This window comes from Eptesicus fuscus, chromosome 3 (genome assembly GCF_027574615.1).
Source record: "Eptesicus fuscus isolate TK198812 chromosome 3, DD_ASM_mEF_20220401, whole genome shotgun sequence".
Classification (NCBI taxonomy): domain Eukaryota; kingdom Metazoa; phylum Chordata; class Mammalia; order Chiroptera; family Vespertilionidae; genus Eptesicus; species Eptesicus fuscus.
In genome coordinates this window covers 65,418,199-65,431,349 of record NC_072475.1, presented here as the reverse complement: position 1 = coordinate 65,431,349, position 13,151 = coordinate 65,418,199, and the positions used below count along the sequence as shown (strand labels likewise).

The 13,151-nt window shown below is 52.7% G+C and overlaps 1 protein-coding gene across 1 annotated transcript; it reads left to right on the top strand.

Moving 5' to 3' along the window:
• The first annotated feature begins 312 nt into the window (after window positions 1-312).
• TIGIT (T cell immunoreceptor with Ig and ITIM domains) lies at window positions 313-10,346 on the top strand. The gene is made up of 4 exons (XM_008146616.3): window positions 313-376; window positions 1,285-1,614; window positions 6,002-6,102; window positions 10,098-10,346. Exons 1-4 carry the CDS (start codon window positions 313-315, stop codon window positions 10,344-10,346), a joined length of 744 nt encoding a protein of 247 aa, XP_008144838.1.
• The last annotated feature ends 2,805 nt before the right edge of the window (window positions 10,347-13,151 follow it).

The window sequence follows — 13,151 nt, the reverse complement described above, 5'->3', positions numbered from 1 at the left end:
TGATTAAAAAAAAAAAAAGTGCAGTCAGAGAATTATGAGCAGATTGACTAACAGCATCCAAAGACCAGTGCAGCGCACCTCTCCCCATAGCGCTGCTTGTTCTTCTAACGTGTTTCCTCCATGGTCTTTCTTGTGGCTCGCTGTGCAGTTCGGGTGCCTGTTGAGAACGGCATCTGTCTTTGGTTTTGCTGACCTCGGTGTTTCCGAGACCCTCTCTCCTCAGAGGCTCAGTTTCGCCTTGCCAGCTGCACGCGGCCAGTTTCTGTGGCAGAGGCGGCCACACCTGCTTCCTGCGGCCCCCTGGGCAGAAGCATGTGGTGGTGGCTCCTCCTGATCTGGGCCCAGGGGCTGAGGCAGGCTCCCCTCCTGGCGTCAGGTAGGGACTGAAACTCCAGCCTAGACCCCGTGGAAGGGGGAGAGCAGGGAGCAGGGAGGTGGAAAGGGGAGGCAGGGAGTGAACCCTCTATCGGTCTGCGGGAAGGAAACCACAGTGCTCAGAGCCCTGAGCCCCGCTTTTCTCCTCTGAGAAGAAGGCACAGGTGTGTTCTGGGCGGCAGATGAAGGACTTGGGGCAGGGGGGTGGGGGTATGGGGGAGCCTGACTGGCCAACCCCAGAAGGGAAGCAAGGGAGAGAAAGGGACCAAGCAGGAGGGTGACCCATTTACTTGTAGAAGTTCACTCCTGCCCCTTCGTCCTTTCTTCTGTGGATCAACATGTTTTCTTCACAGATTCTAGAGATCCTAACATTTTAGGTTGAATTCGGGATGCATCTATTTCCTCCTGTGTTAAAAGGGGGCACAGATATTTAAAAACGGCAGCGTTAGTTTTTGTTTTGCTTTCTGAGCCATCTCAGGGTGGTAAGTGCCAAAAGGGTGGTTTTGCGTGGAGACCCAGTTTCTCACCAAGGCTCCTTCGCTTTGGAGGTCATGAAGGGTTTTCCAGGAACCCCAATGGCAACCAACCCAACAGCCAGGTTTCACTTCAGAGGATCATGTGTCCAGCCCAGCCCCGGGCTGCTGGAAGATACAATGAAACAGAAGCAGTGGCTGCCGGGGTTTATACTGTAAAGTGAGCAGCCGAAAACCACCCATGAGCTGGTCATGACGCTAGATCCCAGCGGAGCACCTGGGATGCGCTCCCTCTTCCGGGCGGGGGCGTGGCAGGTAGGCCGGAGAGGCGACCATTCCAAAAGCCAGTTCTGGTCACAAAGCCCCTTGGGATTTCTACGGGAAGGATCGGGCCAGCTGCTGACCCGGACTCACGCACGCTTTCTCCCTCCCCTAGGAGCCGTGACAGGCAGGATAGGGACCACGGGGAACATTTCCGCAGAGGAAGGTGGCTCTGTCACCTTACAATGTCACCTCTCCTCCACCGCGGCCACGGTGACTCAGGTCGACTGGAAGCAGCGGGACCGGTTTCTGGCCATTCATCACACCGAGTCCGGGTGGTCCATCTACCCGGCTTTCCGGGGGCGAGTGGTCCCCCGCCCCAACCTGGGCCTCACCCTGCAGTCGCTGACCACGAACGACACAGGGGTGTACTCCTGCATCTATCACACCTTCCCTGACGGCATTTACCGAGGGAGGCTCTTCCTGGAGGTCCTGCGAAGCTCAGGTATGCCCTCTGGAGCAGAGCAGAGGACGAACCTCATCCTCTAGGATGGAAAATGCATCCCTGCCACGCGCAGTGGAGCAGGGCCACCCGACCCTGCTCACACTCCCATCACCCGGGGGCTTTTAAATAACGTTGGTGCCAGCGCCCACCCCAGACCAGTTCAGTAGGAATCTCTGGGGGTGGAGCCAGGACCTGAGAGGTGCTAGGAGAATCCCTGGTGATTCGAACGAGCAGCCAAGGTTGATAACCACACTTTTGGGTATAAAAAGGACATTTTATGTATATATATATATTGACTAGAGGCCTGGAGCATGAATTCTTGCTCGGGTGGGGTCCCTCCACCTGGCCAGCAATCGGGGCAGATGAGGGCCATCTCGCCCAGTCCCAGGGCCCATCAGGGCCGGCCGGCCAGGGGGAGGGACCACGGGAGTTTGGCCGGCCTTGGGAGGTTGGCTGTGGGAGCGTACTGACCACCAGGGGGCAGCTCCTGCGTTGAGCGTCTGCCCCCTGGTGGTCGGTGCGTGTCATAGCTACCGACTGGTTGTCCAGTTGCTTAGGCTTTTATATATATAGACTAGAGGCCCAGTGCATGAAATTCATGCATGGGGTGGGGGTTGTCCCTCGGTTCAGCCTGCACCCTCTCCAATCTGGGACCCCCCAGTGGGATCGGGCTTAAATGTGTGGTTGGACATCCCTCTCACAATCCAGGACTGCTGGCTCCCAACCGCTCACCTGCCTCTGCTTGATTGCCCCTAACCACTTCTGCCTGACAGCCTGATAACCCACTAACAACTCCCCTGCCAGCCTGATCGATGCCTAACTGCTTCCCAGCTGGCCCGATTACCCCCCCCCCCCCCAACTGACCTCCCCTGCCAGTCTGGTCACCCTTAATATCCTCCTCTGCAGGCATGGGTCCCCCCCAACTGTCCTCCACTGCAGGGCTGGTCCCCCCCAACTGCCCTCCCCTGCAGGCCTGGTCCTCCCCAACTGCCCTCCCCTGCTGGCCTGGTCCCCCCCAACTGTCCTCCCCTGCAGGCCTGGTCTCCCCAAACTGCCCTCCCCTGCTGGCCTGGTCTCCCCCAACTGCCCTCCTCTGCTGACCCAGTCACCCCTAACTGCCCTCCCTTCTGGCCCGATCGCCCACAACTGCCCTCTCCTGCAGGCCTGGTCCACCCCCAACTGCCCTCCACTGCAGGCCTGGGTCCCCCCAACTGTCCTCCCCTGCAGGCCTGGTCCCCCACAACTGCCCTCCCCTGCTGGCCTGGTCTCCCCCAACTGCCCTCCCCTGCTATCCTGGGCCCTCCCAACTGCCCTCCCCTGCTGGCCCGGTCACCCCTAACAGCCCTCCCTGCTGGCCTGATCACCCCCAAGTGCCCTCCCCTGCAGGCCTGGTACCCCACAACTGCCCTCCCCTCCAGGCCTGGTTCCCCCCAACTGCCCTCCCTTGCTGGCCTGGTCCCCCCCAACTGCCCTCCTCTGCCGGCCCGGTCACCCACAACTGCCCTCCTCTGCTGGCCTGGTCACCCCTAAATGCCCTCCCTTGCAGGCCATCTTGTGGTGGCCATCTTGTGTCCACATGGGGGCAGTCATTTTGTATCTTGGAGTGATGGTCAATTTGCACATTACTCTTTTATTAGATAGGATATGGTCATCTAGAAAATGTTCTCATTTCTTGGGTTAGCATGGATCATGCAGATTAGAATTAGGTCCTAAATTTATAAGGGATTAGAGCTGGTTAGAAACAAAGCTGTGTGCTAAGTGTAAATGTACAATAATTTGCATTTTAGAAAGGTTTTTGAAAATTTTTTCAATTACAGTTGACAGGCAATATTATATTAGTTTCAGGTGAACAACATAGTGATAGGCATTTGTGTACTTTATGAAGTGATCACCCTGGTAAGTCTAGTACCCACCTGGCATCATACGCCGTTATGACAATATCATTGACTATATTCCCTGTGCTGTACCTTACATCCTTTTGATTGTTTTTATATCTGGCAATTCTACATCTTAACCCCTCCCCCTTTTTCATTCATCCCCCCAACTGGCAACTATCAGTTTGTTCTCTGTATCTATGAGTTTGTTTGTTCATTTATTTGTGTGGTGTGTTTTTTTTTTAAGATACCACATATAAGTGAAATCATGTGGTATTTGTCTTCATCTGCCTGACTTATTTCACTTAGCACAATACCCTCTAGGTTCATCCAAGTTGTCACAAAGGCAAGGTTTCATTCTTCTTTATGGCTGATTAATATTCCACTGTGCCAGTGCACCACATCTTCTGTGTGCATTCGTGGACACTTAGGTTGCTTCCATATCTGGGCTATTGCAAATAGAGCCGCGATGAACGTAAGGGGGCTTACATCTTTTTGAATTAGTGTTTTGAATGTCTTTGGATAAATACCCAGAAGTGGAATTGCTGGGTCACAATGATAGTTCTATTTTTAATTTACGATCATTTACATTTGTTCGTGCTTCATAGTTTCCAGAATAACCTCACGTCCGTTATCCATCTGGACACTTGAACCGGTTGTCTGGACGGAGGGAAAGGATTCTGACCGTATCTGAGCGACAGTGCAGTAGAGTGGTTGTGAGCTCAGGCTGACGCCAGGCAGTCGATGTCCAAATCCCGGTGCTGCTGGTGACCACAGGCAGGATTAGGTAGCCGCTCCGTGCATTGCTTTTCTCCCCTGTGAAAGGAGGCAGTTGTCAGACCTGGTGAGGTGCTGACGGGATTGAGTTACTCACTACAAGCAGACGCCTGTAGGAGGGCTCCTGGAACAGGCATGGGAAGCACCACGTACCGCTCAGCGGTGAATGCACTGCTTGTCTGACTGAGGCAGTGGGGGCTGAGGCTTACCGTGGCTCAGAGCATTAGCGCTGACTTGAACACAGGTGTTCTGGTTCCCAGAACGGCACCTTCTGAACTTCTAGATGCTGATTGTGTTAGAGATTAAGCTTTATGAGTTGGCAAAATCTGTGAGACTGTTACCTTGAAGTTTCTTTTCAAATGCTTGCTTCCACATAGGCCAATTATGCATGCGGATAAGAGCCTACATGTTTTTCTGTTCTGTAGACAGCCCTCTGCCCCCTGCCACTGCCCTCCATGACCCCTCTGCTCCCCTCCCGCCCGTCTGCCTCCCGCCCCCTCCGCCTGTGGCCAAAGCAGGAAATGGAATCCTCAGGGCAGGAGAAGCACGTGCTGGGGTTGGGGCTCCCTCTCCTACCCCTCCGGGTACCGTGTGGAGACGGTGGGCACTGTCCTTGTTCTAATCTAAGGGGTTGCATTCCTAGGCCACCTTCCTGGCAAGCGCAGCCCTTAATCAGAGGGAAGAGGGCCTGGCCTCTGCTACGCCCTCCTCTTTTCTCCCTGGGCACCTGGGTTCCACCCGACCTTCTGGGAAGGAGGTGGAGATGGAGGAAGCGGCCTGGAAACCCTTCCCCACAGCAAGCACACATGGGTAACTGTCCTATTCCTCTCACACGCTCCTTGGATAAAATATCATCTCTTCAAAACCCCTTTCCTGCCTCTTCCTCCTTCCAGTTACATTTTATGTTCGTAGACATTCTCTTTTCACGCTTTAACTCATATCACAAACATCGATGAAGCACCTGTTATGTGCCAGGTGCTTGATAAATATTTGTGGTATGGCCTGGCCGGCGTGGCTCCGTGGTTGAGGTCACAGCTCCATTCCTGGTCAGGGCACATGCCTGGGTTGTGGGCTCGATCCCCAGTAGGGGGCCTGCAGGAGGCAGCCGATCAATGATTCTCATCATTGATGTTTCTATCTCTCTCTCCCTCTCCCTTCTTCTCTGAAATCAATAAAATATATATTTCAAAAGAATCTGTGGTGTGAATGAAGGGGAACAGAACAGGAAACAGCCCAGGACCTTGCTCCTGCCAGGTCTCACCGCCCAGGAGGAATAAGTGCCATAGGCTTAAGGTGAAAGGTTATGTGCTCTTTTTCTTTTTTGCACTTTAATATTAATTTTATTTTAATTTTTAAGTTAAAATTTTCCTACTAGTATGATTATAAATATGAAGTTTAATAAAAAAAAATTCCCTTTTCCATTTTTTCGGGACGTTGCCATGTGTTTTATTTCGTGAGTCTTACCCAAAGTGACGTTGTTGAGTCGAGGAGGGGGGTTAACGATGGCCTGCTCTGGTGTAAACCTGTGAGGTACACAACGGCTCACGTGTCAGTGGTTCATGGTGGGCCAGGCAGATGGTCTGTTGTCCAAGCAGCCGGGTTAGTGGTCCAGTCCTGTGGCCGGAGAAAGGCCTGGCCAGCCCCCGCCTCTGTGCCCTGAGCTCAGGCCTCCCTGGGAAACGGTTGCCCTTTGCTTCCGGCCTCAGTCCATTTCCCTTATTTTGTCCTCCCTCTAGGCGCTGGGCACCGCCCTGGGCTCCTGATCCCGTTGCTCGGGGTCCTGTTGCTGGTGGTCATCTGCACGGCGGTCACAGTGGTGGTCACGTTGGCCAGAAAGGTAAGACTCTGGACCCCACGCCGGCCACCCTGGCCCTTTCAGCTTCTCCTTCTGTCCAGAGACAGACATAGATGGGACCCCCCGCTGCCCTTCGTGCCTTTTTCACGGTCCCTGTTCTGCCTTTTGGGGAAGGTGTTTGCATCCTCCTCCTGTGCCTTTCCTTATCTGGGAGCGCTTGAGAGGCTGGGCCTGTCTCCTCCCAGTCTCGCTGTCACCTGCAGTTCCTAGTTCCTGCCTGACCTTCGGCCAGTCCCCTGGGTTTGAGTTGCCTGGTTTGGCTGTGATGCCTCTGGGGCATCTGCTCTGTGAGGGGGATGGTGTACATCAGCCCGTTTGGCGTTGACAGGCCTTCAGAGGCGCTGGGCTGCCCACAACCCTGCCCGATGAGAAGTAAAGGAGGACGAGGACCCTGTTTTTCAGATCAGGACCCTGATATACGACTTGCCCAGGCTTAAGCCTTCTTTGAAGTTCTGTCTTTCTTTTTTAAAAATGTATTGTTGACTCTATTACATATGTTCTCCCTCCCCGCTTTGCCTTCCTGCCCCCACTCCCCCCTTCCCCCGAGAAGTTCCGTCTCCCGGCGACGAGGTGCGGTGCCGGCCTGCAGTGCGGAGGATGCTCTGTAAATGCTGCTGGGAGGACCTTTGACTCTCACTTTGCTCTCAGTCGCTGACAGATCTGTCTCCTTTTCTCTTCCGTGCACCAGAGGGGTTTAGCAAAAGCCCCCCAACCCCACAGTCCTCATAATCACGGCTTACCCCACACTTCTCCAACGTCAGAGCCGTGGCATCAGCTCACAGCCCCCTCCATCTGTGTCCCGTCCCATTTCGCCCTTGGGGTGGGGTCCCTGTTCCCATCCAGCGGTGAGGGCTCTCCTTCCACATTCCATCCAGGGCCGTTCCCAGGACACCTGTTTTAGTGCAGGCCCAGGAACTAGGGCCTGACTCCTGCATTCCGGGGACAGGGACTTCCCTGAACGAGCTCTCAGGTGAAGGTACAGAAGGAAGCAGAGTGGGTGAGGAACGCTCCGCATGATGTGGTCTCGGCTGGAGACTCGGTTGAAGCAAGACTTGTATGCAGAGTTGGTTGCATCCTGAGGCCTTTTAAAAACCCACCTTCCTCAGTCATTGGCTGCAGGCTGCTCAGCAGAGAGGGTACAAGAAGAGCAAGTCTGCAGAGAGGGGCAGCTGTGAGCCGCTCACAGCCTATACTCCCAGGTCTGGGGAGTGGGAGCACAGGTCAGGTACTGAGGATCTGAGCGGGCACCAAGAGTGCTCCCCACAGACCCCAAGAGCCAGCAGATTGCAGTCTTTAGGAATATGGCGTTGGAATCAGACAGACCTAGGTTGGAATCCTGGCTCTGCCACGTGAGTAGCTATGTCACCTGACCTTGCTGAGCCTCAGCTTTCTCATCTGTAAATCAGAAATAAGTATGGTGCTGCTTTTGTGGGGTTGTGAGAAAATTTAAGTCAAATAATTCAAGTAAGCCACTTGGGCCTTTTTCCTGGCATACATTAATAGCCATCCTATCTAATAAAGAGGTAATATGCAAATTGACCATCACACCATCACAAAGATGGCGGCACTCACAGCGGAGGCAGGGTTTCCTTAACACAAGATGGCTGTACCCACAGTGGAGGCTGAGTTCCCGTAATGAGCCTTAAGGAGCAATCAGCAGGGACCTGAGGCTGCGTGGCGCTGGGCTGGGGCAGGGGACCTGAGCCTGCATCCCCCGCCTGGTGGGGCTTGACAGGGGACCTCAGGCCACGCCCCCCACCCCAGCGTCAGGCCAGGGGACCTCAGGTTGCACCCTCCGCCCGGTAGGGCTTGACAGGAGACCTCAGGCTGCACCCCCTGCCTAGCAGGGCTTGATGGGGGACCTGAGGCCACACCCCCTGCCTGGCGGGGCTTGACGGGGACCTCAGGCTGTGCCGCCCACCCTGGCGCTGGGCTGAGGGACCTCAGTCTGTGCCCCCCGCCCCGGTGCCGGGCCAGGAGACCTGAGGGTGCGCTGGGGGACCTGAGGCTGTGGCCCCCGCCTGGCGCTGGGCCAGGGGACCTGAGGCTGTGCCCCCCACCCAGCGGGGTTTGACAGGGGACCTGAGGCTGTGCCCCTCGGCCTGGCGCTGGGCCAGGGCACCTGAGGCTGCGCCTCCCACCTGCTGTGCTTGATGGGGGTGGGGCCGGCCAGGTCTGTATCATGCCCAATGAGGGTGGGGCCGGCTGGGTCTGGGTCTCGTGTGATTTCGAGGCGTGTGCGGGTGGGCAGGGACTTGACTCTGGGTCCCATGGCATGCCCCAGACTCTGACAGGAGAAAGATTTTCATATACATTTTACTAATTTTCTTTCATATCTGACACTTCTATTATAGAGAAAGGGCAAATAGCAATATTAAAATATTTCCTCTAATTAATTCTTATAAATATACTAGAGGTCCGGTGCACAAAATTTGTGCACTGGGGGGGGGGGTTCCCCTCAGCCCAGCCTGCACCCTCTCCAATCTGGGACCCCTCAGGGGATGTCCGACTGTCGGTTTAGGCCTGATCCCGCAGTCAGACATCCCTCTCACAATCCGGGACTGCTGGCTCCTAACCACTCTGCCTTCCAGCCTGATCACCCCTAACCGCTCCCCTGCTGGCATGATTGACACCTAACTGCTTCCCTGCCAGCCTGATCACCCCCAACTGCACTCCCCTGCAGGCCTGGTCCCCCTTAATTGCCCTCCCCTGCAGCCCTGGTTGCCCCCAACTGCCCTCCCTTGCTGGCCATCTTGTAACAATGTGGGGCGGCCATCTTGTGGTGGCCATCTTGTGACAACGTGAGGGCGGCCATCTTATGATGTGAGGGTCAATTTGCATATCACCTCTTTATTATATAGGATGTTCTTATAATTATTATACACTTTATTTATCATAGCACCTCATTAACCCTTTGCACTTGCTTGCTTTTTTCTCGATTTCCTTTATTCTAATGCTAACCGTGTCGAGTCACACTCGACATCCGAGTGCAAAAGGTTAATACCTGGTGCTCAATAAATATTTCCATTGCATGGATCTACTAGACCCATGGTTGGCAAATTTCAATCATTGTACTGTTGATGTTTGGCTCTGTTGACTAATGAGTTTGCCGACCACTGTCCTAGACTAAATGAATGATTGTTATCTGCCAGGCAGCTGTTGGCAAGAGTGCCCCCAGGGGACCTTCCGAGAGGTTCAGCAGAGATGGCCGTGTCCAGCGCCAGGACCATGACTGCCAACCCACTGTCCTTCTCCTCGGGTTCTCCAAGGGGGCAGTGTTTGTCCTGCAGCCCCAGCTGTGGGTCCTCAGGTGGCCATGCCCACTTAGCAAGTGGACATCTGGGTCTGGAGTTCAGGGCAGAGGCCTGGACGAGTGTGGGTGGAGATTTGGGCATCATCAGAGGGAAGAGAGTGGTTATAGATGTACATTTAGATGAAGTGTCTCAGAGAGAGAGTTGAATGTGAGAAAGCAGAGGGCAGAACCCTGGAAACCCCTTTAATTGGGGAGCTGATGAGCAGCAGGAAAAAGGGCAGGGCTGGCTGAAGGTGCAGGTGGGGTTCACAGGAGGAGGAGGGGAACCGGGGAGAAGGTGCCGTGGAAGCTGGGGAAGGAGAGCGTTTTAAAAAGGAAGAGGTCATCATTGTGTGGGGTGACAAAGAGTAAGAGAGAAGCGGGGTGCAAGCTGCCTCACTAGGCTTCGTGAATAGGGAGGAATGGTGACAGGTACATCGGGTGTGTAGAAAGTTTTGTTTTGGTGGAGTGGGTAGTACTGAACTCCAGTCGTGACAAAACTGAGAAAGTAAGGGTCAAGAGATTGGTGTTGGTAAGAACACAACTTCGTGTGTGTGTGTGTGTGTGTGTGTGTGTGTGTGTGTGTGTGTAAGAAAGGAAGAGAGAGATCATTATAATTACGTATCAGTTGGGGAGTAACTTTTGAACTACACCCCTACATACTCTGTCATTTGTTTGTTTTTAGAAGAAATTTCTCAGAATTCGTTCTGCAGAAAGTGGCCTCAGGAGAGTGCCATGTGGACAGGAGGAATGGGGGCTCGGGGTTCCGGCCTCCCCTGCAAGCTGCGTCCGGGCAGAAGCTGCAGCTGCCGGCTCAGGCTCAGGCTCGTGCCGAGAGCAGAGGGACGATGACTATGACGAGCCGCACGACTACTTCAACGTCCTGAGCTACAGAAGCCTCGGGGACATCAGCTTCCCCGCAGAGACTGGTTAGCGGCCAGGGGCATCTTCTGGGAGACACAGCCTGACTGAGCTATTACAAACGGGTTGTAGGGTCTGCACTCTCCATCACTGCGGGTGTGTGTGTGTGTGCGCGCATGTGCACAGTCGAGTGAACGATTGCCATTCTCATCCCTGTCTGCATTTCCTCTCCCCTTCCCTTCCACTCCATTGTGGCAGACCCAGGCGAGCAGCTTGAGTCTTGATTATGAATGCAATGTTGAAAACAGTGTGACCTGATTTTGAGTCTGGCAGTTTGAGCCAATTCTGTGGCTCTGGACAATGTGTTCCTCCTAACCGCACTGGGCGGGGGCTCAGGTGACAGGGTTTTGTGGGGGATGATGATGACAGTGTGATTGCAAAGCCACGTTCTTCTCATTTCTCACTGTCATGTCCATCAACAGTTACACATTCAAGGCACTTTAGGATTAAGGCGTGGTCCCAGCCTCTGAGGGGAGAATGGAGGATGAGTAAACCATGGTCTGGAGTCTCAGCCCTTTGAGAACTTCCCGTTAAGTGGGGAGGTAACATTCCCATGGAAAGGCGGGAAGGGGTAAGGATATAAGACCCGGGCCTGTGGGAAGATATGCCAGTTTGGCGTGAGGTGGTCAGGATAGGCATACCTGTGGCGAAGTGGCCCAGGAGGATGGGGAACAGAGGGGCCAGTCTGTTGAGAGCAGGTTTTTACACAAGGAACTTGTAGAAACCAAAGTCGGGAGCTAAAGCCTCATAAGGAAGACCCTGGTACCAAGGGAACCTACGAGGCTTCAGATTCTATTCTCTGGGCAGCGATTCAAATCTCCTCTTGTTGGACCTACTCAGCGTATAGCGATGGGCTATATGGGGGCTTCAGGCTCTTCCGGCCATGCGCTGGGGGGGCCACGGAAATGGAGCATGCTCACCGGGGCCTGCGTGACCTTGGGCGGTGACCCATGTTTTCTCTGTCAATCCAACACCGAACTTTGAAAAAAGAATCTGTTTCCCACTGAAAGGAAAACCTAGATTTTTAAAATAAGGACTCTTCCTAGGAAAAATATAAAATGAAGGCGATAGTTTCTAAAAATGTACATCCCCAAGCTATCTTCTCTGAAGGCTTACCTTCAGCCCTGGCCTCTTCATGCCGGAGCTGGGTGGCATCGGAGCTGCTCATTTCTGTTCAGGCGGCATTTAGGCTTTTGTCCTCCCACTGTCTCTCAGAGAAATTAGGAGGGAGGCTGGCTTACAGGGGCGTGATTTTCTTTCACGGGCACAGGAACCGAGAGAGAATGTGAGGCAAAGCTGTCTCCTGCCAACCATTAAAATAAAGCATTGCCCTGCTCCCCAAGAATCAGGCTGGTTGAGCAAGAAGACAATTGCACGCCTACTCCTCCTTGCATTTTTATTTTTATGTTCTCACTTTTCAACCAAACAGGTCTGTAGTTAGGAGAAATGAGCTGAAATCTGTCCAGAGGGCCAACTTGTTTGGAAGAAAGAGAGACACATGAACAACACTGTTATTTGCCATGGAAGTCAGTACACAGCACTTTTCTTGCAAAACTAGTGCAAATTTGTTGGTAGTACAACACAATCCACGGGCAGGAAATGAATGAAGATGCAATGACGAAAAGCGAGTGTTGTTTTGCTTTGATGGAGATACATATTGGGTCGAGGTAGACTGAGAGTTGGGTGTTATTGAACATGATTGTGGCAACTGGAAACATTTACAAATACCATTTGGAGTTGATAAAACCACAGAAGGACCCAGAGATGTCCTAAGTGGGACAGGTGACTAAAATGAGATTGAATTCAACAGAAAGTAAATTTTAAACTGGAATTCAATGAGCTAGATTTTCCTTGGAAAACCAGAGGAGACAATCCCGTCAAAGCCAAATTCCTGGGGTCACGCCCAGCCCAGCCCAACAGCCACTCTCCACATGCAGCTATGAGCGAGGGAGATGTGTTGTGAGTGTAAAATACACACCAGGTTTTGAAGACTTAGAGTGAATAGCAATAATGTAAGTGATCACATCAGTCACTTAAAATATTGATTACATGTCAAAATGACAATATTTTGGATATGTTGCGTTAAATAAAATATATTATTAAAATTGATTTCCCCTGTTTCTTTTTACTCTCTTAATGTGAACTACTGGACAACCTAAAAGTGCTTATGTGGCTTCCATTGTATGTTTACAATGGACCATGTTGCTCAGACTCTAAATCTGAGCCAAGCTGGTACCTGGGGATGGTATTTGTCTCTGACTGATGGTCTCTCTTTCTCATTCAAAGTAGGGCTTGATTAGACTTTTTTTTCCTTTCATTATGTCTTTCTAGAAATATATAGGGAAGAATCACATGGGAGGTTGAGGTAGGGGACCTCTAAATGCAGACAGGAAGAGACCTTAGGCTGTCTTGAATCCCCTCTTGAATTCCTTGACAGGAGAAGAGGAGAATAAAAGGGGAATCATTGACTGATGAGAGTTCAGGGAGAAATAAACTTATTGATTCCTTACTCCTTACCACTCCACATTCTAAGCCTGGGCATGTAGAGTCTGATCTGTAATCCAAAGAACTATATTGAGCAGGTATGAGAAATTTGAGTCATGGAGCTTTGACGTAAATAATCTTCATGAGTGGACATAACCTTACCATGCAATTTTGTAACATGACTTGTCCCTTCTCCACCACACTGGAATTCCAGTGAAGCATCACACGGTTAGGTTCATACAGATCCCATCAGTGTGGACAGGAAGGGCGGCCCAGCGCACGGATGCCAGTACTCTGGTGGGCAAACCATACTCCACATCGAGGAGGGAAGCAG

Coding starts and splice junctions, on each gene's coding strand:
- TIGIT (XM_008146616.3), top strand. CDS start 313: ATGTGGTGGTGGCTCCTCCTGATCTGGGCCCAGGGGCTGAGGCAGGCT. Junction 377..1,284: donor GGCTCCCCTCCTGGCGTCAG/GTAGGGACTGAA, acceptor TCCCTCCCCTAG/GAGCCGTGACAGGCAGGATA. Junction 6,103..10,097: donor TGGTCACGTTGGCCAGAAAG/GTAAGACTCTGG, acceptor GTTTGTTTTTAG/AAGAAATTTCTCAGAATTCG.